At 40.8% G+C, this 27,699-nt stretch overlaps 1 protein-coding gene across 1 annotated transcript in view; it reads left to right on the top strand.

Moving 5' to 3' along the window:
* PRKCI (protein kinase C iota) overlaps positions 1–27,699 on the top strand; it is a 224,825-nt gene that overhangs the window by 52,830 nt on the left and 144,296 nt on the right. The window contains exons 4-7 of the mRNA XM_069213180.1: positions 14,365–14,415; positions 14,979–15,064; positions 17,061–17,198; positions 19,719–19,773. Coding sequence (XP_069069281.1) covers positions 14,365–14,415; positions 14,979–15,064; positions 17,061–17,198; positions 19,719–19,773 — 330 coding nt within the window. The remainder of the gene's footprint in view (positions 1–14,364; positions 14,416–14,978; positions 15,065–17,060; positions 17,199–19,718; positions 19,774–27,699) is intronic.

The following is a 27,699-nucleotide window of genomic DNA, read 5'->3' as shown; positions in this document are numbered from 1 at the left end:
GGTAAGTTAACTGACTTTCAAACAGATCCACCTCTAATGGACCTCCCATTTTGTCCATCTTGCAAAAACACCTCAGATCTAACCTCCAGTCGCTATAATCCCTCAAATGTCTCAAATTCCAATTTGCTGTCAAATTTAAAACCCCTTCTAGGTAATTTGCCTTTACTGTTATCTTGTGCTCTGGGCAAAAATCCCAAAACTCCTTTCCCCCATCTGTTGATATAAGCAACCTCAGTAACATTGTCCATCTTCATCAAAACAGACAGCCCTTCTAAATTTCATCTGAAACTTTTCAGCACATACAACCCAGCTGTCAACTCTAAACAGTTTGTGACTTAACTTATCTTCCATCATCCAAACTCCAACTGTCTAAACGTGCTCCCCAATTGCTCAGACTTGCATCTGTCTCCAGCACAAAATTCAAAGCACATCCAAAAATTGTGCGACCGTTCCAAGTCATAATATTGTTCATCCACCAATGAAATGCTTCCTTTGCACTTAACAAAATTCTGTCTCCATACGATAACCATTTTCTCAGTGTCTCCCCCTTCAACCACTGCATTTCACAATAATGAAGGGGTCTCGGAAATATGGCCTGTAGAGGGGTGTGGAACTGTATAAAATATCTACTTGTCCATGGGGAAGGGTGCTTCATAAATCCACTTGTTCTGTAAAAAAAAAATATATATATATCCTTGGCCCTTTTTGTGCCATACAGTACTGCAACCAATTCTTTCTGCAATCTAATTTTGTAAGAGCTATGATAATAGCCTGTATGATTATTCCGAGGCTAATACTATATCAGGGCTTGAATACTAGCAATTTCAAACTCTACTATAGTAATTTCCTTATTTTGTCATCTTTCCGCAGGTCTACATTCTGAGGCTGGAGGAAGCAGTAAGCAATAGTACCAGGGCTGGAACACCTTTGAGCCCGTGCAGACCTACTAAAATGCACGATTTAAGAATTTTCAACAGCCCTTCTCTAATATTTTCCCATACCGAGAAAGGTTGGAGATTTACTCATGACAAAGGCAGAAGTAGACCCAACCATTCTTTCAGGGTTGGGTAAAAAAGTGGTGGAAGGCAAAGTGAATTTGTAAATGCTCAACAGATTTTCGCACGAGCAGATGTGAACGTGCATACTGTGATGATAGCGTTTTGCTCTTCAACAAGGAGCATATTGGATCACAAAGTAGTTTTGTGCAGTGCCAGGAACTACTGTGGCAACGTATGCTTTTGGTGACCCAATTTTTTATTGCCTTTTTGCCAATGTATGTTACAGTGGTGAGAGCCTGGCAGTTCCCACAGCAAAGTGTTACAAAAGCCATGTCAAAATAAGACATTCATTGACAAAACCAAAAGACTGACCACCAATGTCGGATTGGTTGGCTTTGCCAGTGCTTTATTTTTATGTTTCCCATAATCTTGTTGAAAATGGTTACACTGGTTTTCCATTATGAATATTTTTTGGAAATACCAGCATGCGTCAACACAGTTTACTAAATGATACCTCAAAGAAATAGTACATAGCATGTCTCAGTAATTTTAGCAAAACATTTTTTTCTGCTTGCATTTTATCTGAACATTTTATTTTGAAAGCAAAGAATCCCCAATCTTGCTTACAGGCATGTGTGCACACTTATTTATGTATTTATTTTTTTAATACTGGAATCACTGTCAGTAGTTCAGTACGATCTTAAGTTTATTTAGTGCGCTCACTCTAATAATGGAGGCTTACTTGTAATGAACCATAAATGCAAGATCGAACAGCATTAACAAATGTGCACAAATATTACCTACGCTTCAGACAGTTCCCTTCCCTGTAAAGTGCCAGCCAAAGGGTTTGTGCTGCAGGGGGTTGGGCCTTCTTGTCCCAAGGAAAAAATAAACATGAAAATGTTTTGTCCTTAACCCCAAATGATATGATGTCCTGGGCATTGAGTTGTAGGAATTCCACACCCCAGCCTGCTTCGAAGAGTATAGCAACTGACTATACTTACCAGCTCTCTGTGTTAACAACTCTCTCTTTAGAACCTGAAGGAGTTCCTTCTTTATCATCTTTTTCTTCCTTTCCGAAAGCTGTAAGACACTTTCTAGTGTATTCACTTGAAAGCCCTAAACTCCATCTTCTGAGAGGGGTTCCAAAACTGATTTCTCCTTGTTCATCAAAAAAACCTAAACGCCTCAACATCCCTAACACCTGTGTCATATCCAAAAACCTTCCTCATACTACCTTGTGCTCTATCCAAGGCGGTAAAGGTATTAACATATTTTCCAATACTTTTTAACAGACCTTCTCCGAAGAGCAATCCCTTCGCATCCTCGCTAGTTTATTTTTGAGCCATGTCTACCAACTTGGGATTTATCTTTGTCAGGACTGCTCTTCTTCTCTCTCCCAGCATTAGCATTCCCTAGCATTACCACAGCTCTCTGGTTCCATCTTCTGTGCAACTCCAAGTCAACTGGCTCCTCATTGACATATGCCTCCTCAACCATGTCCAAAATCCTGGCCAAAGGGCCCATGACGTCTAAAACCTTATCTTAAAATTTTCAAGGAGTATTCCAGCCCCTTCTAGGATCCCTGCCTAAACGGAACAAAAAAACTTATCGGTTCAGTATCTACCTTTGGTGTACACACACCTTTTCCTCAATGACCACTCTTGAGCATTCTTCCCTCGTCACTCCCCTCACCCTCTATCCAGTGGTTTTCAAATCCTTTATTTTCTGAACTTTTCTGCGTGATCCATAGGCCACCAGCCACCATGTTGTGGGTGTTGCATATTTTTTTTGAGAAAACATCTCTCCTCCAAATGGATCTCTTATTGCCTCTGAAGAGCATTCCACCTCAAGATTGTTAAACTCTTCTTGAAATTCATCATCTTGATAAACGTGAGAAAACATACTCATTGTATTCTTTTTCATCCGCAGCGTAAGGCATTAGACCTACATCTTTTTCAATGTTCTCATCCTCCTGTGTGCAGCCAAGGGCACCCTTTCTCTACGTGCCGCTAGGAACATCTGTTCTTTGCGTTTCGCGAAGAAGGTCTCTTAGTAAGTGCATTCAAGCCCTCTTTCCCTTTTTTTGACATGACAATATCTTCCACATGTCTTGTTTTTTTGTCTTTTTTCCTTCCTGTTTCACCACGCCTACCTTCTTCCTCCGAAAAAGAATACAATTCCGTCCCTGACTCTAAATACTTTCTCTTGATATTATTTAAAATACTAGCTACTGTCTCTTCTACTCACTGTCTCATCTCATGCTGAATTAGTCTTTTAACCACCTCTTCATTAATTATAGAGCCAGTTACCACAATACTTGTACCCTGCTCAGAATCCATAACCTTCCCAAATTGATTTATTTAACCTTTTATCTACCAAAATAACCACCTAAAGTGGTCTTGTTGTTCACAACAAATGCCAACCAACCTTTCTTCGTCTCCTAGTGAGTTTGTTATCTCCAATGATACCTCAACTGTAATCCGTGTTAGCATTTAATGCTTTAATCCTCACCTATCACATCCCAGTCTAAAATGACAGCTAAATCTTGGAAGATTTCTTGCGTTATTTAATATTGTTGCTCTGCCGACGTACGCTTACAGGAAATGGACCACAGAGACTCTGAGACTGGAACCCCCAAACATTAGAGTGAGGGTCTGTATCTTTAACCACTAAGCCACAGGAGACTGTCTAGATCAAGTGCTGTCACCACGCTTAATGCCAGCACGTGTACTTGCACTAAGGCATCCTGTGAGTCGCGCCTCGCTCAATGCCGGCTCGTGTATCTGCACTCTGTCTTTGCATTGTACCAGCGTGTCCTGCGACTCGAGTCTCGTGAGGTTTTTCCAACTGCCGGTAACTAATGAATTTCTTTCTACCGTATTTCATTCCCTGCACATCTAACCTACTCTGAGTTATTCTAATAAGATCTAATCATACATATATCCTCCAAAAGTTTACCGTTTTGATAACAGAAAAGACTACACTAGCGCTTTCATTTATCTCTGATCTGTCTCCAAGTATATCATTTAAATTAGAGTTTTGAACCCACTTTCATAAATTGGAAGCTTAGGTTCTAAAGTTAATCCATTATACACAATTAAACTATGCTTACATATAATAAATACTATACTTACATTAGTAACTCCTATAACAGAGGTTACTAATCACTCGAGGAGCAGCAATTAAAAGTGGAAAAATGTTCAGTGAAGAGGAATGTTTAGTGAGGAGGACGTTAATGGACTACATGGTTCTGGTTGTAGAGTTATTTTTATTTTTATTTTTCTAAGATTCTTTAAAGGTGCTGCAGGAGGGGCATTAAATGATCAAATGCATAATGGTAGCCTCTGGTCTTGAAGTAAAATCTTAGCATAGTGCAATTACTGACTGATTCTAACATATCAGTTGTATAGCTACGAAACAGTAAGAGTAGAAGCACAAAAAGAAAGAGGTTATTGTAAGAGAAAAACCCCCTGCAAAAATTGCATAGGCCTCACCAAAGCAGTAAAGGAACCTGTGACCTCTGTATAGGTTTTGTATATTTACTAGATGTAGCTTAGTCATTTTATCACTGGACATCCTCCCTGTCCTTGCATTTACAAAGTTAGCCTTGTGGACAGTTGCTGTATTGCCAACGTACATACCTTCCCACTGCATCCTACCTGTCCCGTCCTTGCTTCTGCCCCCAGTATCATTAAGGGCTTAATCTTCTCCTCCCTACCTGGCATGGACGCTATAAGAATGCCCTAGTTTCTCCCTGCAGCAGAGGCTGGTCTGCCGCAAGCACCAGGAGAGGACCAAACTACATGCCCAAGCTGAGCCTGTTCACATTCCAACTTCTGTCTTGCAGCAGCTGCTTTCACATCCATTCAAATACGCATATTGAAAGCTTGTTCTCAGAAAAATCCTCATTAGGCGTGGCAACAGTCACTTAGTCTGCACCCTAAAGTGAAACCATTGTCTTCAACTTCGACAGAACTAGTCACGGCTCACAAAGCATTAGTTCTGTCCTGTCTTCTAGAATTGCTCACTTAGACATTGATGAAATATTAAATAATCATAAAGAAAGTGGAATGATCACTTCGATAATGAGTGCCACTTTGATTAACAAGCTTACTTTTCTTATTTTTAAAGACCTTCACATAGTAAGCCTAATATGTAGGAACATATACCATGCCATGCAATTGTTTAAACTTTATGTATTTCTATTTAGGGAAAATATCAGCACTTATGAAAGCTGTAAAATATTAGAAGCCTCTTAATCACCTTAGCACAGTATTTCAAATTCTTATCCATGCAAAAAGGATTTTTCTGGGGATACCTCGATGTTAGCTGAAGCCAGAGAGTCGTTTAAATTCTTAAATATTGGAGGTTAAAGGAATAAACTGAAAATGTGTAAAACAGATGCATTGTCTTTCGAGGGAATTTTTATTTCATGTCGAAGGCATTGTATGCTACAATATGGAATTTAGCATAGTTTTCAGTGAGGGTAGGGTAAAGGATGATCTACATCATACGACTCTTCTAATTTTCATTCCAAGTTGGTTGGGGAGATTGAATTATCAAAGTTCCCAGGTCAGCATACGTTTCTATGTCAGGCCACTGAAAATCTAACGGGGCACCAAACCGTACCAAACTTGTTTTCCTTGTTCATTAAGTTGCACAGTTGTGCTTTCTGGTCCACACAGGACATCCTGCCTGCCTGCCTGTCTTGCAAAAGAGAATAGTCTGCTAAATCTGAAGGGGCATCTACGTTAGATTCTAGAAAACCTATAAACAATAGACTGTTTTCCACACAGTGGAAACAATTCTCTGCATACACCTGTAGCTGGACTGTGACTATAATCCCCTTTTGAGGAACGTGTGCATTAAGGATCAGTTACAAGAAGTGCTGGCAGCATTGATTCTCCTTCAACCCTATGCAGCCTTCAACACTGTAGACTCTGGACTGCTTCATAGCTGGGCTTGTAATGAGATATATATATATATATATATATATATATATATATATATATCCTGAAAAAACAAAGGTTACAGGTATCTGGGGGTGAGAGTGGCTCTGAGAGTCTGTGTGTGAGAGTGCGTGCATCAGTGTCTTAGTGTGTCCGTGTCCACGCTGGTCTGTGAACTGGTGCATGAGGGTCTGTGAGGGTCTGAGTGTGTGAGTGGAAGAAATATTAAAAGAAAGAGTGTGTGAGAGGGAGTTTTTTAGGCTTTGATGTATAATGTACTTAGAATAAGGTATTTCTGCACGAATTGAATAGAAAAATGTATTTTTTAATTAAAAACAGTAAGATCACCTTTCACTATGAGCCTTAAACATTTCCAGCTGACAAAAAATAAAAAAGGAGGGAAATGACCAGGGTTACACCTGAACTCAAACCCTCAGCGTGAAGGCCCGTGGCCTCAAGGCCTTCCCCGTGGTTCCTGACCATTTTTTTAATGTATTTTATTGTAGACCCTTTGCAGCCTATCTGGGACTTTGGGGGGGGGGCCTTACGGCATTCCCCTGTCATCCCATTTTTCCGGCAAGCAGGCAGCTGCTTTTAACAGAAATTATGAATTCCCCAGGGACCTGGCACACCTTGGGGTTATTAAAAAAAAAAAAAAAAACGTGCGGCAGGCCGCACTTTTGTTTAGTTTTTTCTTTATTTTTTTTTGCAGTGAATTCGCAAATAAAAAATGCTTTTTTTGCTCTGGGACCCCAGCACGAGAGCTTAGGGGTCAGGGTGTCTCTACCCTTGCCCCCAAGATGGCTGCCAGCACTTCGTTATTTAAAGTGTTGGCAACCAATCAGAGCTGTGCATTTCCCTGCACGAGCTCGTGTCTTTTTGCAAATACTTCGCAACCAGAGATATAGAAACTTGGACTTTTTTAAGTGTCTCAAAAGCTACTGAACAGATTTACACCAACCAAGCAAAAGCACAATCTGCATACCGAAAGCTAGCTTTCTACCAAATTTGGTGTAATTTCATCCAGTGGTTCGGGCTGTAGAGGTGTCTAAAGGTCCTATTTGAATTAACATGGGAAATGTAACTTTTTTTTTTCTCCCCTTTTTCTCTGTCCCCTGCCCCTTGACGGACCACTTCAATGCTTTTTGTTCTCAGCAAGAATTACGCAACACTTTTTTTTTTGTGTGAAAATGTCGTTAAGATTCGTCAAACGGTGCCTACGATATAGGCAAGTCAAAAAATGCTTTTCTGCGGAAACATGGTCCTAACTATAACTATCTAATGGCGACTGCCACTATGTTTATTTATTATTATTTATTTTTTTATTTTTTTTAAATAGTCTGCGTGGACTGTAGTACTTGTTCTGTCGGTCAGCCTCCAGTAATTTATTTCAGACATGTAAACCTGTAGGTGTGTTGGTCCAGAGTTACGTTCCATTTCTCCCATTCTATTTAATGCTCATGAGGTCATTAGCCAGGATTTTTAAACTCTGTGGCTTCGTATGTATGTTTAAAAACCGTTCTTGATGGATCGAAAAGAGCGTTCTGAAGAATAGTTTCACTTTTGGCTTGTCTGCTGTCTGTGAAAGTCTGGATGTCAGTTAATCTATGTTTAAATGACAACAAGTATGGAGTGCTCGAATTTGGTCTCGCTCGCTGTTTGTCACTAGCATTAAAATAGCCATTTGCCATTGAGCCTTCCTCTGAAGCAGCTCACATTTGTCTTTAGTTTATCTACATTAAATGTTTTCCTTTTGATGTTGGCCAGCCGTGTAGTTCTCGTTCAAGATTGTGTTTTCTACCATCTATTATTATTCAGTGGTAAGTAGCCCCTGATACTCAGTGGCTTAGCCACAACATATCCAAAATGGACTGACTTGTATGGCATGTGGCCTGCAAAAACATGAACACGTGGTAGCTGATTTGGTAATCGTGCAGTGAAAATCCAGGTCTGATTAGGAATAGTTATGAATGTACCTATTGCATGGCAACCTTCTATTTACCTAATCTCTTGTAGTTTCGTATTTGTCTAATTGCTTCCAGTTAAAAAAATTAAAGAGAACCTGATGCTGAGAAGCCAATCCTAAACTGACCAACCCAGTGTTGCGTGGCTTCAAAATAGTTGGTACATGTTATGACAGATATGTTCTGGAACCAGCTTTCTGCCCTACAATGCTAAACAATCTTGCTTAAAGGATTTAAACATAAACATGGCATTCTAATAGCATTATGTCTTCAAGAAGTACTGCTAAGACTTAAAACTGTATAAGCGACCCTTTGGTGATTTTTTGTTGTGGGCATAATTAAGATTACCTTTTAGTTGTTCAGGTAATTGATTTTGTTTTCATTCTTATGGATCCAGTTATGTAATGATTGTAGGCACCTTAAAGCTTGATGTGGTTCTGGCGTTTAGCGTGCATATTAGTTAAAGAAATAAGTACAAACAGCTGCTACAGCTTACCTGTTTACACTACTGTTTTTATTGCAAAATCAGCATTGAGGAACAGACGTTTTGAAGATGGTATAAAACCCTTCTTTAATGTTGCTTTCCTAATGAGGTATTCTGGTAGTACCTATGGTTGAAGATCTAAATGTTTAGTTTTCAAATAAAAAAAATAAAAAAGTCCCTATCTGAATCCTACCACTCTATGGTGGGATTCCACCAAACATTAATGTATATGTGATAGCTTTAAAGTGTCACCCAATTATTACAGATGATCAACTTGTTTATTCTGAAAGATGTTGAAAATCTAACTTTCCTCCATTGCGTCAAACTTCACTTGAGGAAGATAGTGGGACAGGTACAGGCAGATTTTAACATCACAGCTGATGCCAAAAAACCACCTGGTCGGTGAGGCTGCATGGGAGCTGTGGAAGTGGATTTTGCCTCTTATGGCAACTCTGACAAGCATGTTGAGGTGGCACTTTAGTCATTAGAATGACTGGATGCTGATGATAAATAGCACCACCCCATCAGATGTATGAAGCAGAGCTAATTGCTTGTATTTATAATCATGTGGCACATTGTTGTTGACATAAGGGATTGAGTCCCTATGTGTCTATACTTTGCCCTACTTGTGGCATAGCCTACATTCACTGAATCTCAGTGGTTCTTATATCTCCCCACACTTAACACTATTGTGTGTGCAGATACCATTGTTACTGGACCTCAGGCCCCCGTAATAGTGTTTCTATGAAAATATTTTGAAACCCAGGTTGTTCTTGAAACATAACATCCTGTGTGTAGAGGTCAGGAATCATTGTAGTTCCTTTTAAATGTGTAGTGTTCATGTTCCCATAAGTAATGGTGGTGGGAGGATATGTGTGTGTGTGTGTGTGTGTGTGTTAAAAATAAAAAATAAAAAACACTACAGCAGAACTCCGCACCAGTTTAGAAGAATAGCCTGTATTTATCGGAAGAAAACAAGACCAAAACGACAAAATCCAACATAAAAGCCAATATATCACTTTTTTATGCAACTCTAGTCCATAGAAATCAATGGATGCATTTGTTTTAGGGCAACATAACTTTAATGAGTCAAAAATCAAAGATGAGAACTGGTGCAGAGGAGTTGAGGTGCTGTAAAAGTAAGTGATGCGTCTGTTCCTTACTGCCAGGGGAGGTGATGCACCTGTTCCTTACAGTCGCAAGGAGGTGGATGTGTTGGTTCCTTACTGTCAGGGGAGCTGATGTGTTGGTTGCCAGACACACAGCCTTGGTTCCTTACTGAGGTGTGATGTCGATGAAGAACATGGCATCCAGGGACTATGCATTGAAAATCCAGACGCGTTGTTTGTCTACAGCAGAGAGCAGCTGTAGCAGCAGTGCAGGTACTGCGTCGGATCTGTACAGCAATGTGTTGATTCTCAGCGGCAAAGCAGGCGCAGCATCAGATCCTTCGAGCGGTGTGTCAGTTTACATCGACACTGGGAGTAAATGCGTGGATTTTATCCTTATAATCACCAGAACTCAATTCCAAGGGCCCAGTGACTGGATTTTATACCATTTGGCAATTCAAGACTCTCAGCGAGAGAGCCCAAGTGCTGGCAGGTGAGGTTTTTGATGTCTGTGCAACTTCTGAACAGGGGGCAAGCCCTTGGAGAACCTTGGGAGCAGGATGTAGAAAGCAAAGCCCAGTCCTTTCACTCACAGGACAGAAGCAGCAAGTAGGCCAGCACAACAAAGCAACAGGCAAGAGTGGCAGTCCGTCCTACAGCATCCAGCTCTTCTTCCTGGCAGAATGTCCTCAGTCCCGAAGGATTCTAACCATGTGGTGTCAGAGGTCCAGTACTTATACATGTTTCTGTCCTTGAAGTAGACAATCTTCAAAGAGCAGTCTTTGTACTGGACAAGACCCTGCCTTGGCCCCAGAAACACTCCAGAGAGTTGGAGACTGCTTTGTGTGGGGACGGGCATAGTCATGCTCAGGTGCAAGTGTCAGCTCCTCCCATCACTCTAGCTCACAAAGACCCATCAGTGTGGTGATGGGCCATCAGGACATGCAGGGCACACCTCAGCACCCCTTGGTGTGACTGTCTGGAGTGAATGCACAAACAGCCCAACTGTCATCTTGACCCAAACATGTATTCAACAGACAGGCAGAGGCATAGCATGGTTAAGCAAGAAAAGGCACACTTTCCAAAAGTGCCATTTTCAAAATTATAATTCAAAAACCAACTTCACCAAAAGATGTATTTTTAAATTGTAAGTTCAGAGACTCCAAACCCCATATCTCTATTTGCTCCCAATGGGAAATTACAATTATAAGATATTTTAAGGCAATCCCCTTGTGACGTTTTGGGAGAGATGAGTCTTGCAATAGTGAAAAACGAAATCAGTAGTATTTCACCATCAGGGCATTGGGCGTGGCAAGTGGGTGCAGTTGTCAGGTTAACATGTCAGTTTAAAAACAGGATTAAAAGCTATGGGTGTGTTGTATCATTACATTTGGATTCAAATCAGTGTTTATTGAAAACCATGACCAGGCAGACTTGGATTGCGCCACAAATATACCACATTACAGTGAACAGTCCCCTCACAAACCGAAGTCCAGCTCCTCTAATCGGTTAAATTACTATCACTAAAGTAGACAGACAGGAAACCTTTCTGCGACACATTCCATTAAGGCTATAACAGCAGTGAAAAATCTCATGTAGGAGCCTGACAAGATAAAGGGACAGCAGTGTGAAACAACAGACAATAACAATTGCCAAACTCTAACAAGCCCATCTCCTCAATTCCAGGGCAGCATTACCTTTGCACATGCATACAAACAAAAAACTTGCCTTACTCCTGGGAGCACATCCCGGTCAGCCTGCATCCCCCATCACCAGTCTCTTGCCAGCTAGGCTGTCCAGCATGGCTGCAGAGTGCACCAGTTAACATACATATTTCCCCTGATATTAGACTTTTACCCACACTAGAAACACCAGAGGTGCTGTAACTCTTAGCTGCAAGTGCCAGATTTTTTACCTTTTAGTGGAGGAGTCTATTTGGAGAGGCTTTCAGCTTCAGAAAATACAACAACCTCGTTATTGCTACTGGTTTCTTCACTGCAGGATCTGCTCACTCCAGCCTGGGGGAACGGAGCACCACCACCAACATGCCACTGTTTTCTTAAATATCAAGGCTTTCTTGGGAAGCTAAAAGGCTTTGCATATGCCTTCTTTTGCAACCCCAGCAGTTCACCACCACAACTATCATCTTCTCTGCATGCACTTCAGACAGGCATTCCATCGGTATCACAGCATATTTGGTTCAGTGCCTCTATGAATGTTGTCCAAATGTCTCCATCTTTTCTTCCAGCGTCTCTCTGGTAGATATGACACTCACTTTGAACACTTATAGGTCTTTAGTTCTTCCCATGTCCAAATCGTTTTGTCCCTGCAGTTTTTGCAGTGCAGTCTAATGCTCCTTAGCTTTCCGCTTCACGTTCAGAAGCCTGCTAGGTAGACTTTTAATTTTTTACCTCATTAGCCCCTGCAGCAGCTTCTGTTGAGTCTCTCTCTCTCTCATGTAAATATGTAGTTTATTGCTAAGTTGAAGGAGAGACTTTTTTCGTGCAAAATCATAGGCAGAGTAGTCTCTTCACTTGTGCGTCTGCAGCACTCCGATGTTCTTCCACTTCCTCAGCTGTTCTTCTACTGGTAGGGAGTGGCTATTCAGGGCAGGAAATAGTCATTATTGTGGGCCTACACCAGAGTACACCCAGTGTAAGGCTGAAGAGGATTTATGAACTGACAGTGTACAGCGTGCCTCAGTTATGGTTCCACTGGTATCCACTAGATCTGAAAGCAATAGGTGTGAGCTGTTGAGGGAAAATGAGTCTTCAAAGCCAAATTGTGGTAATTCACCACAAAGAATTTTCACAAAGGTGGACAGAGTGAATGACCATTGCCATGAGAGGATCTAGAAAAGATGGACAAGAAATGAGACTGCATTAAGATGCTCGTGTGAGCTGAAACTCAAGTAGGAAATTAGGACATTTTTGCCTGTACTTCATAAAAGATTTCATTACCAATCTGTGACATTGAATAGACCTTCTCTGGACTGGTCCTTCCTTTGAGGTGCTACTGGAGTGTCTTGTTACAGTGTGTTGATAGTTTTCCTTGAAGACTGGCACACTTTGCTTTTCAGAACCATGCTGCTGTGACACAGACCAACAGTGTTTGTAAGGAGCTCAGGAGTACGAGAACGCCCGGAATTGCTACTGGAAGAAACCACATGAGTAAAACAGTTTGTCCACCAGAGGGAAGGGTGCCAGAAAAGGGGGCATCACAAATAACCATAATGCTGATCAAAGCCTACGTGAACCGGAAACCCAGCTGGGACAAGACTGCTACATTGATGCATGTTTTGTGGGATTGGAATCAGTGGGACATAGTGAGGGCATCTCTCTCTTTTCTGGCTTCACTCACAATACGGCAGCTCGACTGCTTTGCAGTCCATTTGAACCGCTCTCTTCCGGGCTGTGTAATGTCAAGCCTCCTTTTGCATGTCTTTTCTTTCTCTAAATATATGGTCTCATCCTTGTATTACCTGGAGGCCCACTGCATGTTCTTAATTTAGAAGGGGTGGGGTGTAGTTCTTCAAAAATAACGCATTGCTGCTTGCACTGACTCCAAAGTGCATTGATACAATACAAAAGGAAGTTTTGGGTTACGTGTGCCTAAAGACTCAGTAATAAAGCTTGTTAAATTCTGAAGTGATAATAAGTAAAAATTGAATGTCATGAGATGGCATTTATTCATGGCTATATTTGCAGTTAAATGTATAAAAAATCATTTGTGGAAAGTGATAGTGATTAGTGATGTCTTAAACTGTGCTCAATATGTTGATTGTGTTGGCTGTTTGAAAGGTCTGTAATAATTGCTTTTTAAGGCCAATCCTGTTAGCTGCATACAATGGGTCTACAAAGTCCCTGTCACAAATGGAAGTATGTAATTTTACAATGAAATTACTGGGTGTCCTATAAAACCCTGACTCCCTATATTCAGGATGGAGGTCACTATACACCTAGTAGGGAAATAAGATAGTTAGCTTACATTTTTCTTTTCAGGTGAGAAATTGGTTAAATCCCCGTGCCTGTTTGTGCTGAGCTGATATACTAGGCATGAACAGGCACCTTCTGCCTCTTTGCTGGCCTTTAAGAACCTTGGATTCGCTGTGCTTCTCAGTTTGAGAATCTGCAGTCCAGGTAACCAGTGAAAACTGTTTTAAGAGGCGAGAAATCTATTGTTTGTGCAGAAAATGAGACTCATGAGTCCAGGCAATCCTTCATCATGCAGCAATGGACACATTAGTAACCGAATACTCCTAGGTTACACACCCCACTTGTCAGCTGTGACGTTATGCTTCAGCAAACTCCCAGCAGGCAGGTATATTGGGCTTGTTACAGATAAAAAGCCCTGAAAGAAAATAAATACATGCGCAAGCAAGGCATCATTGAGACACTATGCACTCTACTTTTTTCTATCCTCTTATGAGTCTAATATTGTGGGTGTGGTTAAGTGAGTTTATTTAACAGGTTAAAAATAGGTGCTGGGTAAATGAAGGAGGTGTAGGGTGTTGTACCTTGACTGATAATACAGATTTCTAGGTAGGGCCTCAAAGCACTCTATGAAAGCCTACCTCTCTAAGACCCAAGGTTGAACTCAGTATGCACAGCAAAGCTAGTATTCTGTTTTGACTGATTTTATTTGGCAAGATACTTTATTTTGTTTTCTAAGACTGTTATGCAATGAAATATGTATTCTATAAATTTGTTGATCCACATTAAAGTGATTGAAAAGTCATACATAAACTATTGATGGTTACAAAAAGCCATTCTTGTTGAAGTTTCATACAGAGTGCTGTTAAGTCCATGACTGTTAGATGATTTCAGAGCTGATGTAGTCTTTGTTTTCTATTTGCAGTGTTCTCCTGTGTGCCTGAAAGGCCTGGCATGCCCTGTCCCGGAGAAGATAGTAAGCAATTACTATATTATTTTCAACAGTGCATACTTTAGCAAATGACAAATAATTAAATCACGTATTGTTTTTCATTGTTCAGTACACACATCAGTAAATGAGTTTATCCTGTGACCAAAACGTAATAACATCTGATGGTTCTCAAACTGTAAAGGAAACCCCATTTTTATGCACTTAATGTAGTTCTCTAAAGGATTTTGTTTTTAAAATGGCACATTACAGATTTATTTTAGGGATTTCGCCTCATCAGATAGTTTCACAGTTTTCTTGTTGGTTAAGATGCCTTTCCTCTGTACTGTTAGTGGTGTTCACAAGTAATTAGCCATTTAGAAGATGCAAGGCTGTGTTAATGACAACATTCTACAGTTTATATGTAGAAGATTATTGACCGCAAAATAGCTCACGCAGAGTAATGGATTACATGGGAGTGGGTGTCTAGCAGAACTGCTGCTAAGCTGTAAATCGCCACTTCATTTGTTTATTGAAAAGCATTATCTTTAGAAAATGTTCCCACTTTCCTGTGACATTTATATATGCTGTTTTTTTTTTCTTCTTTTTAGAGTCCATTTATAGGCGAGGTGCACGGAGGTGGAGAAAGCTTTACTGTGCAAATGGACACACTTTCCAGGCAAAACGATTCAATAGGGTATGTTAGGTTGATCAGGTTTCTTAAATGTGATTTGGAACCATCATAGAAACTGTTTAACTCTTCTGTTCCCTCCAAAAGTTGTATTTTAGTTTAGAAAGAGAACCCCCTCCTTAGTACGTAACATAGACTTTGTTCCTACCATGATTGCAAACAAAGATCCCTTTAAAAGAGTATTGACCTTTCTGTTAGTCTTACTTCTAGTATTGTTGCATTTATATAATGCTTACTTCCCCTGTGTGGGGCAGTGAAGTGTTTATACACACGTATAACGGGTTTCACAGTGTAGGAAGTGTGGTTAGAAGAGTAGTGTATTTGTTTTAAGCTTATGTTGAAACTGTTTTCATGTCACATGTGATGACCAGAAATATGCAGTTATTGAGTTGAGGAACACGGCGCCTGATGGCATGTGAGAGATAGACATGTAGATTGTAATTGTAATCTACACTGTACCAGTCAATTTATAGAACGAAGGATGTTGTGTGTATGTACACCAAAAAACGTTGTAGTCTGAGAATCACCAGTAATCCATATATCATCATGCTCCAAGCATAGATGGTGTTAAATGGGTAAAAGGATGCCAGAAAGGCAAGAATGGGAATTGGTGATATGAGCTGCAGGCGCTTTAAAAAAAAAAAAAATTGTTAAGGCTAGCACACTGTCTACTGCTGAACAAATGGGTAAAGATAAACAAGGACTACCCAAATCGAACAAGAGGAACCTGGGTAAATGCATATGCTTATTAATACAGCAGTTCTCTAGAAAACTAATTTCATGTAATAGTCTGTGTTGTTAAATGAAGTACTAGACACATAATATAATGATACGTCGTGAGCCCAATAGACGATATAAGCGTTTATTGTAGGTTGCATTTCACCCAAACTAATAAAGTGCACATCTGAAAAGGTGGCTTGTACTCCATGTAATGCATCAGCAAGGAAGAATGCCTGCGAGTTGAGGCTCTAAAGTGTCTTTAATAACTTAAATACTAACAAACCAAATCACCCTTTGTATTGTACCTGAATAGCTGATGCTGTTGGCATGAGGAGTCAATGATTTACTACTTTCAAATGGCTGATCACTTACATAGATTGTGGGATCATAATGTACAATGATTGCCAACACTATCACGTGTCTCTTCAGTTCTTTTCTTACTTCAAAAACCCTGATGGTTTATAATGTTGAATACTGGCAAGGATGTAGGATTGACCATTGTCTTTCCATATGTAGTATGTGGTAATGTGGCTCATATCTTTCCGACCTTGGCATATCTGATGACTGCCGAGAAGAGGTAACCTCATAGCGGCCAAGACCCAAAAACAGGCTCATCTGGCTCTGTTTCCCCAATCAATAGATATTCCAGTGAGGCACATTTTAGTGAATAGTCTACAAAATCCTTCTGTGTTTCACAGAATACTTTTCTCAGACAAACTAGCATTCTTTTCATCATTCAATCACTCCTTACTTAAAGCAGTTCATGTTGATCCGTCAGCAGTCAAGGCTCAGTTTCTCTTTAGTATGTGATGTGGCACATAATGAAAACCTGGGATCTGCTGGAAGTCATTTAACCGTGTTCATGGTCTGCCTCTTGAACCAGCTTCTCTATTGAACTGACTCATGCTGTGAGGAATTTCTCTCTGTGGTCACACCGCTCTGCCTCCCAGATTCATATGAAATATGCTCATGGGCACATACATATCACAAAGCTAGCTACTAAGCCATGGACTGCTGCACAAAGGTGGGGCTGTAACGTAGAAGTATTGTGATAAAGTAACAGACAAGGCATTGAAGCACCCAATGTATTGTGGAAAGCTTCTTTATTAAAACTGGAGCATAAACTCTGTGAGTGATGGGCCAAAAGGTGTATGTTAGCCATTGTAAACTTTTTAGCCACTCCACTGCTTTCAGTTGAACTTCCAACATTGCAATGGTCCAATAAATGCTAAAGTGAACTTTTGATTTGTTTACATAATACCTTTTTGTATTGCCCTTTCAGCGAGCACACTGTGCCATCTGCACTGACCGAATTTGGGGGCTGGGTCGTCAAGGATATAAATGTATCAACTGTAAGCTCCTTGTTCACAAGAAGTGTCACAAGCTTGTCAGTATAGAATGTGGACGTCATACATTGCACGTAAGTGACCCTTTGTGTACAAGTAATTTCACATTTTTGTGTTGTAATTCTATAAATTGCAATGTATTGCTGTAGTCCATTGGTGCATGGAATTTGAGACCTGCTGTGTAAGAGATCGTGATTTCATAAGTTTGCTTTTCCTTTTTACCTTTGCTTGCCTATCGTAACCTTTTCATTGGTAGCTGGGTACACGAGAAGTTCTTGAAAGTTTGGTCACAGTGACCACTTAAGGGGCACCAATATTTCTCTAGCCATGGTGTACCTGACATACTAGAAGATATTCATTTGCCACATTGACTGGCTGCCACCTGAACTTTGCTAATTCTTCAGTATTTTCAGGCTTTGCTTCTTGATGGATTTCTGCAGAGTAGATCAGTGTTGGGAAGTGATTTTTTTTCTCTGTTGGTATGATTACGTTTTGTATAGAAACTGTTTACTGTTTGTTTGCATCTGCAGTTTACTCTTCTATCTGACTGTGTATTCCTGTCAAACTGATAATTTCATTACCCCAGTTAAAGGTCTAGAAATCTATGTGCATCTGTAAAATATTGGTTAGAATAAGGCTTCAACTCCTTTTGTCCTTTAAAATTCTGAATGCAAACCCATAAACCAACATAATGATAACCTTGTTCATCTTGTACCATGCAATGCTTTTAGAGACAGCATCCCTTTGAACACCACTGAAAAGCAGTGGTGCTAGAGGACGAACAGTGGTACTGCCTGCATTTGAGGGACTCCCATAGAGCAGTCCTGAAGACAAAGACCTTCATGTCAGAGGTTTTGAATCAATTGGGCAAATGTCTCAAAGTCTACCAGGAGTCAAGACACAGCTTTGCTCCACAGCTGGTCATTACAAATACCTCACCTGGTTCCTTGTTAAGAAGATTGCAGTGATTTGAGACCCAGTTTGGGCAAACCCATATTTATCGCTCCATCTGGCAAATAGCTTTTTCATTGCAAGTAACTACTTAGCATCTTTCAGCTTGTGACCCTGTGGAAAATATGTAAATCATTGGCAGAAAGAAAGCTTCAAACCCTTTCGACTGCTACCTGCCAAACACTTTTTATTAAGTGCAATATTTCAACTCTGTATGCAAGATTTTGGATATCTGTACCTCCTTCAGTCTTGGATTATTCCCCAAGCTGGAAAAATGCAAGGGGTTGTGTAAGCTTCTTCTTCATATATTGGTAGATACCAAGCCTTCTTTAGTCCCCATACTACCTACCAGATGCGTCAGTATTTAGTTGCTATTGCAGGCAGTCACAAAGACATGCCTTCCTAGTATTTTTGCAATTTGTGGTACAGGTGGCCTCAAAATTCTCCTGCATTGACTGGAATACTTTAGGATAACAAGACCACCTCTGAACATATCCTATAATAATTTGGTGCCCAAAGTAAGCCAACCCACATCATCAGCAGCACCATCTTATCATTAATAGTGATATATTTTTCTTTAATTGCACAAATTCAAACACTGGTTTGCGTCTTCAACCAGCCATAATATCTAGTTCCAAATATAAGGGGATGATAAACCCATCCTTCTACACCTGGAAAAGGAATAAGTGGTGAAGTATTGCAAAGAACCTGATTCAGAATATAGTAACACATTCTGATTCCTGTGCAAACACAAGTTCATGTCTAGATTGAAATCCTGAGATTGGTAGGAAACAATTTCCCCTTGACTGATTTCAGGAGGTCAGACCTACAGAAATCTGTCATCGGAAACAATGCTAGAAAACTCTGGTACATGCAGATTTTTTTGCAGTTAAGACAGAGTCTGTATGAAATCATGATTAGGATCTATCTTTGAAACATATCTGATTTTGGAAAAATAATTACACCTCTTCAATCAATAGATGGAAATTGGAGATCCCAACTAGAAACTCATTATGCTTCAATATAGCTTTCCTAAGCCATTAAGTAGTAGCAGAGGCCCCTACTTTATACCAACATGGAAAGAAACAGTGGTGTTGTAGTAAAACAAATGACCTTTAAACTAATGATGTTCCAGAGATGTTCACTTCTGTGAACAACAGTTACTGTAGTACTGTCTCTCTGGAGGTCACATAAAAGCAAAGCAAGGGCACTAATGTGTCTGTAGCTTAATTAGTGTAGTAAAGTTCCAGAGTACCACTTCTTCCTGTTTTGCTTCTTAGCGATCTTTACCTTCTACTACAGGATTTTGATTTCAACTCATGGAAAACAAAAACAATAAAAGCTGTTTCCTAGCTATTAGTCAATAATGACTCTACTTTTACATATTTTCCGTATCTAGGTCTTGTAACCATTTAAAGAACCTGACTTTTGTCACTCTAATACTGTTGAATCTGCCGATGAGTCTGCTAAATTCTTGTGAGGGTAATAACTGTTTTTTTAAAGTTGTGCATATGCTTTTAATTAAAGGAATCCTCTTTTTCTCATATGATCAGTATTCTTATTTTAGTAGTTTTTTGTATTTAGCTCTTAGTTGATGCTTTATTTTTCTAATTTGTCCGTGTTTTCATTGTGACCAATTACAGGAACCCTTACCACCAATGGATCAGACATCATTGAATCCTGAAAATATGGAAACTGGTAAGATCAGATAATTGTCTATAGTTGTGTCAGCGTTCATCTTGCTAAGGGTCTTGAGTAATTGTTTTATTAGGTAGAACCTAGGGTAAAGGAAAATAATATACTTTCTCCATTTGAGTGGAACCTCACTAAATGTGCCAAAGTGGTTCCAAATCTGAGTCTCATGGTGTTGTGGTAAAATAGCAAAAACAAGGGACTTTGTTGAAAATGTTTTTTTACAAGAGCAACACAGCTAGAATGCATTAGTATCAAATGGTTGCCAGTGATACAACTGCCAGAAATGTAAATGATAGTCACTCCTCTAGGTATTCTGTTCACTGGTGGATAATTAGAGGGATTCATGACTAGTTACAGCTGGCCCTCCCTGAACCCCTTAAATCGAAGCATTAGCCCCAGCATTTGTGCATAAAATGTAGGGTTAGGTACTTAGTGTATGTACATCTTCAAATCAAATTCACATAGTTTTAGCAAGCAGTGAAGGGATCTGCCAACTATAAATAAATTCAGGTTTTGGCTTTAGTGCTTCTGAGTAAAAGATCAGCATCCTTGTATTAGCACTTTACATTCAAATCTGTCTTGTTGAAACCGGTATCTCAACCATCAGCCACATCCTCTTTTTTTTTTTTAATTCAAGAATCAGGATATTATTGATATGTTGTGAAAGGAACAAAGCTTGAGGTTTGACTAAAAGTCAGTGAATTTCAACGTTTGAGTTTGTAGACAAAATGGAATAAAATACCGTCTGTGATGCACAGCAGCAAAAGAATTCTTCCCCTTTATGATCTACACCCATCTACCCTAAACCGTTTTTCTGTGAAAATCTTAATTTAGCTTCAGGCAGTGTCCTTGTTTGAGATTCTTGCATCCTTCTATTCCCTGGTGGTTCTGAGGTATTCTTTATTGTTAGAATTTATCACAACCAAAACAAATCCCTAAAAAAAAAAAGATAGTTGGTACATTCCAACAGTTTCTGAAGTGTATTGGGCTCTAGCCAAGTCTCTCAAAAAAAACCCCTTCCTTTTCTTCATAAAACGTGGAGATGTAACTACTGACATGAGATCCCTGTGGACCACCTCTGCACCTCTTAGTTATAATGGCCCCTAGCCTTTGTTGTCAGTGGTCTAGTAAGGCAGGGTCGGGAGTGCTTGTGTGGCCAGCAGAGCTGGTATCCTTTGCAACAGTGAATGATTGGTGCTCCCTGCGTAAATCGGTGCACCTCTAGAAGGAGTTATGTTTCGTACCTCTTTGTTACTCACACATTTAAGATGCAATTTATATGATTGTATTGTAGAGTTTGTATAATAGTTTAGTTTCATTATTAAAGTTACTTGAACATTCAGCAATGGAAACCTGCCCCCTAAGAGTACCACCTAATACTCACTCTTCCCACGCATAATAGGTTGCCAATCACATGATCACGCTTAAGCCTGATCTTGTTGTCCAGAATCTGATTAGTATAGTTTACCCTCAAACCCACTGCTTTAATTGCAGCTGCCTCAAACTGTCTGCATGATCCTTTTTAAATTAAAATGTACATAAAACAGAGTTAACAGAGTAGTGGGCTCTTTTATTTTCTGGATTAATTGGCAGTGCTTTTACAATGATTGAGGTATACACTTCTTCAAATCTTAAATACCATCACCCTCCATCATCCATTGTTTCCTGTTTTTCGCCTTTAGCCTTCAATCCAGTTAAATATTTAAACTTATGAAAGTCTAGTATCTTTTTCCTGAACCTTGATTAAGTATACAATTCTGTTCATTTCATCACTTTGCTGCCTAGATTTTGCATCACTGCCAGTGTGCTGTACTGCTCGCCATTCCGCCATTGAGGGAGCTTCATCTTTCTTCCATTTCATTGCTATCTGTCTTTTGGCCAACATCATATCCAAATCTACTAGCTTACAGGCTTTGTTTGACAAAAGACTCACCATAGAAATGTATATGTTTGTTATGCGAAACACAGCACTAAAAGATCGTGCCTGGAGCATACACTTGCTGAATACGTCAAATGATCTGATTAATGATTGGTTGTATATGTGATACAGTGCTAATCTTTGCAAAGGTCTATACTACGTGAGACTAGTAAATTAAACTGCGATTCTCATGTTGTATTGTTTGGCAGAATAGTTATCTTAATGATGTAATGTCAATAAAGTATTTTTTTGTTGTTTTGTTTTAAATAGCCAAATTTAAACATCTTCCCATACTTGCCAACTTTTTGGAATTCTGGGCTGAAAATTAGAAAGTTGTTTCCAAATTGGCAAATCAGCATATTAATTATTTCACCAAAAATTCACACTATAGACTCAATTGCCCTTTTTAGACAAGGCAATAATCGACAAATTGTTTTACAAAAAAGTATAAAAGTAATGTTGAAACATCTTTATTTTATTTCTCACAGTGAATTTAATTATAAAACAGCTGTGCAGTGTGTCACTAATTTGTACTCCGCCTCACCACACTGTTGTACACATTTACAGTGTTGCATGCTTTATTATTTGTAGTACCAGCCAGTAAATACTCGGACCATCGGAGAACTGATGTGTTGCATCCCAAAGACATGGGCAGCACCTCTGTCCAAGGAAATGGGTTGACCCACAGCCCGGCATTCCCGGTCCAGGAGACTGGGCAAAATATCTAATTTAAAAGCGGTTCTTTGTATTCCCCTAATGCCTGGGGGCGGTTGTATAGAACGCAGCATAATATCGTCCAAATGACAGCAGGTGTAGGCCATCCCATTCCTGTTGTGTCCATCACCACAGGCACAATCCTTCCTACCAGCCAGTACAACAACTTGCTGTTTTTATCCCCCAGCCATAGATCCATGATTGCGATGCACGCCATATTTGTTTTAACGCTTCTAGGGACTGGGCTTGAATTTCCTCTTACTAGGTTTAGAGCGCATTCCACCTCTCTCCTGCCCTCCCGGGCCAAGAGCTCTTCCAACTGAAATGCGCGGGCCTCTAAATAAGCAATGTGGGCTTGTTTGGTTCTCACCTGTTTACGGAGAAGAGCTTTGGCGTGGCCACAAATCATTGCTTTTCCAGCCTCCCACAGAATTGCCTTTGATTGTACTGTTCCCTCATCAATCCCGAAATATTGTTCGACTTCCTTTCGAGTCTCTTCAACATATTACACATTTTGTAAAAGCCAGGCATTAAGGTGCCAGATGGGTCGTTGTGCCGGGATGGCAGGTCGAATGCTCAGGAGGAAAGGGGCGTGATCCAATATGCACTAGCAAGTATTTGAACCTTTGCCATGGAGGAGAGATCAGTGGACTGCATAAAGATCATATCAATGTGGGCATGCGTGTGAAGTGCTGCAGAAGTATGGGTATATTGCCTGGAACGGGAATTCCAAGTCCGCCACACCTCACAAAGGCCCAGGTAAGACATCCACTTGCGTAAGGAAGTGGACTGTCAACGTCAAGCATCTGAGGCTGTACCGTGATATGCGTAGCGGGATCTAAAACCGGGTTCATATCGCCTCCAATGAACGTGAGGCCAACGGGCATCTGAGCAACCACTACCACAAGTTCCTCAAGGAAGGGATCAAGCACTGTGAGAAAGGTATACACACATACCAAGTTCAAGGGGTGACCCTCCACCATACCCGTCAGTGCAACATACCTGCCTTGTGTGTCACTGCTGCTGCTTAAATATCCTTCAGGAAAGACCATTCCTAAAATCTCAAGCAGTCCAGGTAATTATTTTCAATTGTAAATTGAAATAAAAAGAAGATGCACTTGAATAGTAATCCACAAGGTCTTCTTATTTTTACCAAACATCTCAGACGGTGTAACCGTTTTAAACTGGAAAGGAAGAGCAAGAATGCTCCTTGTGCTTTTCTGTTATTTGTTTTAAAATTAACATATAATCCCCACTTGTTGATGGTTGAGTGTTGTGAGGAAAATGTTTTATTGGATTTTTCAACTGCCACCTACAGCCTATGAGCATTTTTTTTAAATGAACCATTTGAAGTTTGCCTCTAAGCTGGCTATGTTTCAAGGACATAATACATAATCTATTGTCCTTAGTGTCTCCTGAATATAAACTTATTGTATTTCCCTGTATTAGCATACATTTGCAGGTCTTGCATATCCCAGACATATTTTTTAACTTCTCGTTGCCTATTTCTTCCCTCTCCCACGATCACTGCCATGATGATGTTGTTTCTGTTGTTGCTGGCTGTCTAGATACAGCCCTTCACTGAACAGACTTTTTTGTGTTGAAAACTCTTATTCATGTTAGTAGCTATTTTGTGTAGTGATATTTACGACCTAAGTTGTGGATGAAGTTAATTCGCTACCCTTCTTGTTTTACTTTTAAGCACACCTCTTCAACACTGTTTTTTAAAGAAACAAGGCAATATCTTCTTCATAAACCACCGGGACACTATATGTTTCCCATTGAGGACTTTGACAAATCAAACAGGGTTTGTCTTTCATCCTGAAATCATAACAGTTCCTCTAGAAATTGTCTGGTTCAGTAACTCATCCAACATGGACTTTGTGGTTCAGTTTGATGCCCTGAGCTCACTTGACAAAAAGAATCCTGCAGTTCCCAAATTACAGTTCTACTGACATTAACTCTTGTTTAATTGCAGATGTCCATTCCTAAGATGAGTTGCTATTTTGGATTTCTTTGCTGATGTTTTCACTGGCCCAAAGTGGACGAACATTTGCGATCCTGCATTAGGGCCTAGCTACCACAGGCTTGCCTTAATTCGTTTTCACCTCTCTGCTTCCAAATGCTGCGGATCAAGAATCTGGCAGTTTCTCAGCCTTAAGCCTCCAACATCCTCTGCCTTAAACTAACAATTCCTGGGTAGATGCTTCCAGCACTGTTAACCATTGACAATCAGTTTTGACAGGTTTCCATTTTATCATTGCTTTAGCAGCATGAATATTTTCTGGATTCATGCGCTGTGTATTTTTCCACCATCTAGTAGTTGAGTAGTTGTGCTTGGAATTGTTCTTTCTCTAGTCCCTTCTTTTTATTTTGTCCTCTCTAGCAATTGTTGTACACCATTTGGTGTTGTGTCTGTCCTCCTCTGATGTTAGTTGTACGCCGCGGAAAACCCTGAGCATCGGCAGAACAATGAATAACCGGTTGACACAGACAGCATCGACAAGTCACATCAGAGAAAGAGTGAAAATAATGAACACCAGAACAAACGGTTGGCTTCATGGGCGGCCTCATTGTGTTGTCAGATAATGAACAACCGTGGGTGTTGGTTGGGGACTGTTCTCCCCCTATTGCCACCACAAACTCATACTAACCAGAACCTCATTGGAAATGACCTTGCACTGTACAAAGAAAATTCCCAGGGAGTCTTAGAGCTAGTATAATATACATAGAGCTGTCTTATTGTGCACCATAGAAACCTGATGTCAAATGAGAACTACAAACCCCAAAATGCTCAAGATACTGGTCATGTGGAAAGTCCTGGGAACGTTCGCGGAGCAGCACCAGGCAATCGTCGTCGCACTCCAAGTCATCTGGGAAGTTGTCACTGCCACAAACACACAAGCTCAAAGAGGTCTTCAACTTCACTGTGCCTGTCAGTCATCTGAGGTGTTGTAGCTACGACTATCCAGGCCACGTGTTTCACCGGAGCCTGAGTTGGGGTCTGCTCCACGCTTGCTGATTTTTCCAGCAGCTACCCTTACCCAGCTCAAAGAAATTAGAGCCCATGCACTTCATATTTGGGTGGCTCAGCCCCGTTGGAGCTCCTTCGAGTCCCACAGTTCAGGTGATAACCACCCCCGGTTCACTTCCTGGAAATTCGCCCTTGATACCAGTCTGACCCCATGGATCCCTTGCTGGAGCTCCAGTGCCGATGCCACTGATGCCTCACAGAGGTGCAATCTCCATTCTCATTCCAGACTCTGAGATGGCCAACATCGACTGGAACCATAGTCTCCGGAGTGAAGCCAGTGCCTTTTACTCTTGATAGAACTGCAGAAGAAGAGAAATGGGAGGCATCTGAGGAACGTTGTGCTTATTAGCATACCTTAGATGAGGAGCACTCCTGGTATGAGGAACTGAATGTGGCCAGTGGGCTATACACTTCGCCGGGCACTGGCTTGGTCTCTCCTTCCCCTGTGGGTATGGAGGAGTGTGCCTTTTTTTGCTATGGTGATGTCTAGGCTGGCTGAGAGCTTGGACCAACGGGGTGGTAGCAAAGCAGCAAAGTTCACTATACCATGTGGACTCAACACTACTGACTTTCTGTTTAGAGAAGTTTCATCGTCTGTGGCCCTGTGGTGCCACATTTAGCTGAGAACTACTGATCTTTCAGGGGGTGTCCAAGCCTTGCTTATGGACATGCTCATTGATGGCTTTGGAGAGAAGACAGACTCTGGGCCAGTGTGCTGTAAGGACAGCAGAGCTACTGCTAGGTTCTTGTGCTTGTCTTTGACCCTTCGTCATCCAAGTCTGCCTTCAGCCCCTTTTGGGACCATGTCCATACCCTCCCAGCCACCATGGCGAACAGGTGACCTTATCGTGGCCAGGGACATGGGTCCCGTAAGCCACTTGGGACAGGTAGACACCCCTACAGTGGAAGGCAGGATACGTCATCACCTGCACCACAGGCTGTCAATACCATCAGACACTAAGTTTTGCTAATAGTCCAAAGGGGCTACTCCCTCCCCTTTGTGATTACCCCTCCACCCATGTCACCCACTTACGAACGGCTGACGGAAGACCTCTCCATGCCTTGTCAGAAGTGCTGGCCCTGTTGACCAAGGGAGCCATTGAGAGATTGCTGACATCAGAAGTATGTCATGGTTGCTATTCCTTCTATTTTCTGTTGCCCAGGAGGGACGAAGTTCTTTATCCTATTCTAGACCTGTTTTTAGTGAAAAAGGAGAAATTCAGGATGCTTACTCTTGAACAAGTTCTGTCTGTTCTGGTCTGTCGGGTGACTGGATGGAATTGTTGGACTTGCAGGACACACCAGTGGTCATTTCTCATGGTGGCTCTGCACTCCTGGCGCGCAAAAGTAACTGACGGCGCACCAGGATGGTGCCTATATGGATCCTGCACAGGCTATTTCTAGCAGGGCTGATGGCCGAACAGTGCCATCTACCAGTGTGCCAGGGTACTTACTGCTCACAAGAAATCTCCAGGATCCAATCTGCCCCCTGGTGATATTCTGAGGTAAGAAATCTGCAGCTAGTTAGTCTCTTCCAGATAAGGCTTTGCTGAAGATAAGTAAATTGTTCTTTACTACCATTCTTTATTAACTGACCATATGTAGTTTATTCCACTACTGTTCCTCCTCTGTCTCTCAGTACCATCAATGTTGCCTGTTTCCATCCTCCTTATTACTGTCTGCAGCAGTGAAGATATCACTTGTTGCTTAGGTAGCCTGTTGCTTCAGCCTCTAGCTTCCTCTTAGCCGGCTTTCCACACTGTAGCCAGGGATGTCTAACGGCAAGATGTGATCTGTAGAAATCACAAGACATGTGCAATTTAGTCAACAGTGATAGTGAAAACACCTAGCACTGACAAGTCTTGCCTCAAGACTTATTGGCTAATCAGAATTGTGTTTTGTTTGTGATTATTATTAGCTGGATATAAGGCAGGTAGTGCAGACGTCACACAGTGCAGAAGATAACTGCAGGATCACTCGGAAACCTTTGTGTGGTTTGGCTGGATGGAACATGGTGGAATACCACCTGGGAATCAGCTGGCTTTCAAGTATGTCATTGTTTTGTTAGTCTGTGCCATTAAAGAAGATGACAACTCTATAAGAACAGTATTGCATATGATCCAGTGATTCAATATTCCCTTTTCTGGAAACGGCCAAGATTTGCAAAGGTTGCTGCATGTTTGTGGCACACAGATGAACTAAAAAGGTAGAATAGAGTAGGGTGAAGACAGAACATATTGTGATCAAGAGTATTGGAAACAAA

This window comes from Pleurodeles waltl, chromosome 11 (assembly GCF_031143425.1).
Source record: "Pleurodeles waltl isolate 20211129_DDA chromosome 11, aPleWal1.hap1.20221129, whole genome shotgun sequence".
Lineage (NCBI taxonomy): Eukaryota > Metazoa > Chordata > Amphibia > Caudata > Salamandridae > Pleurodeles > Pleurodeles waltl.
Note: the sequence above shows the minus strand (reverse complement) of the source record. Positions and strands in the feature narration are given on the sequence as shown.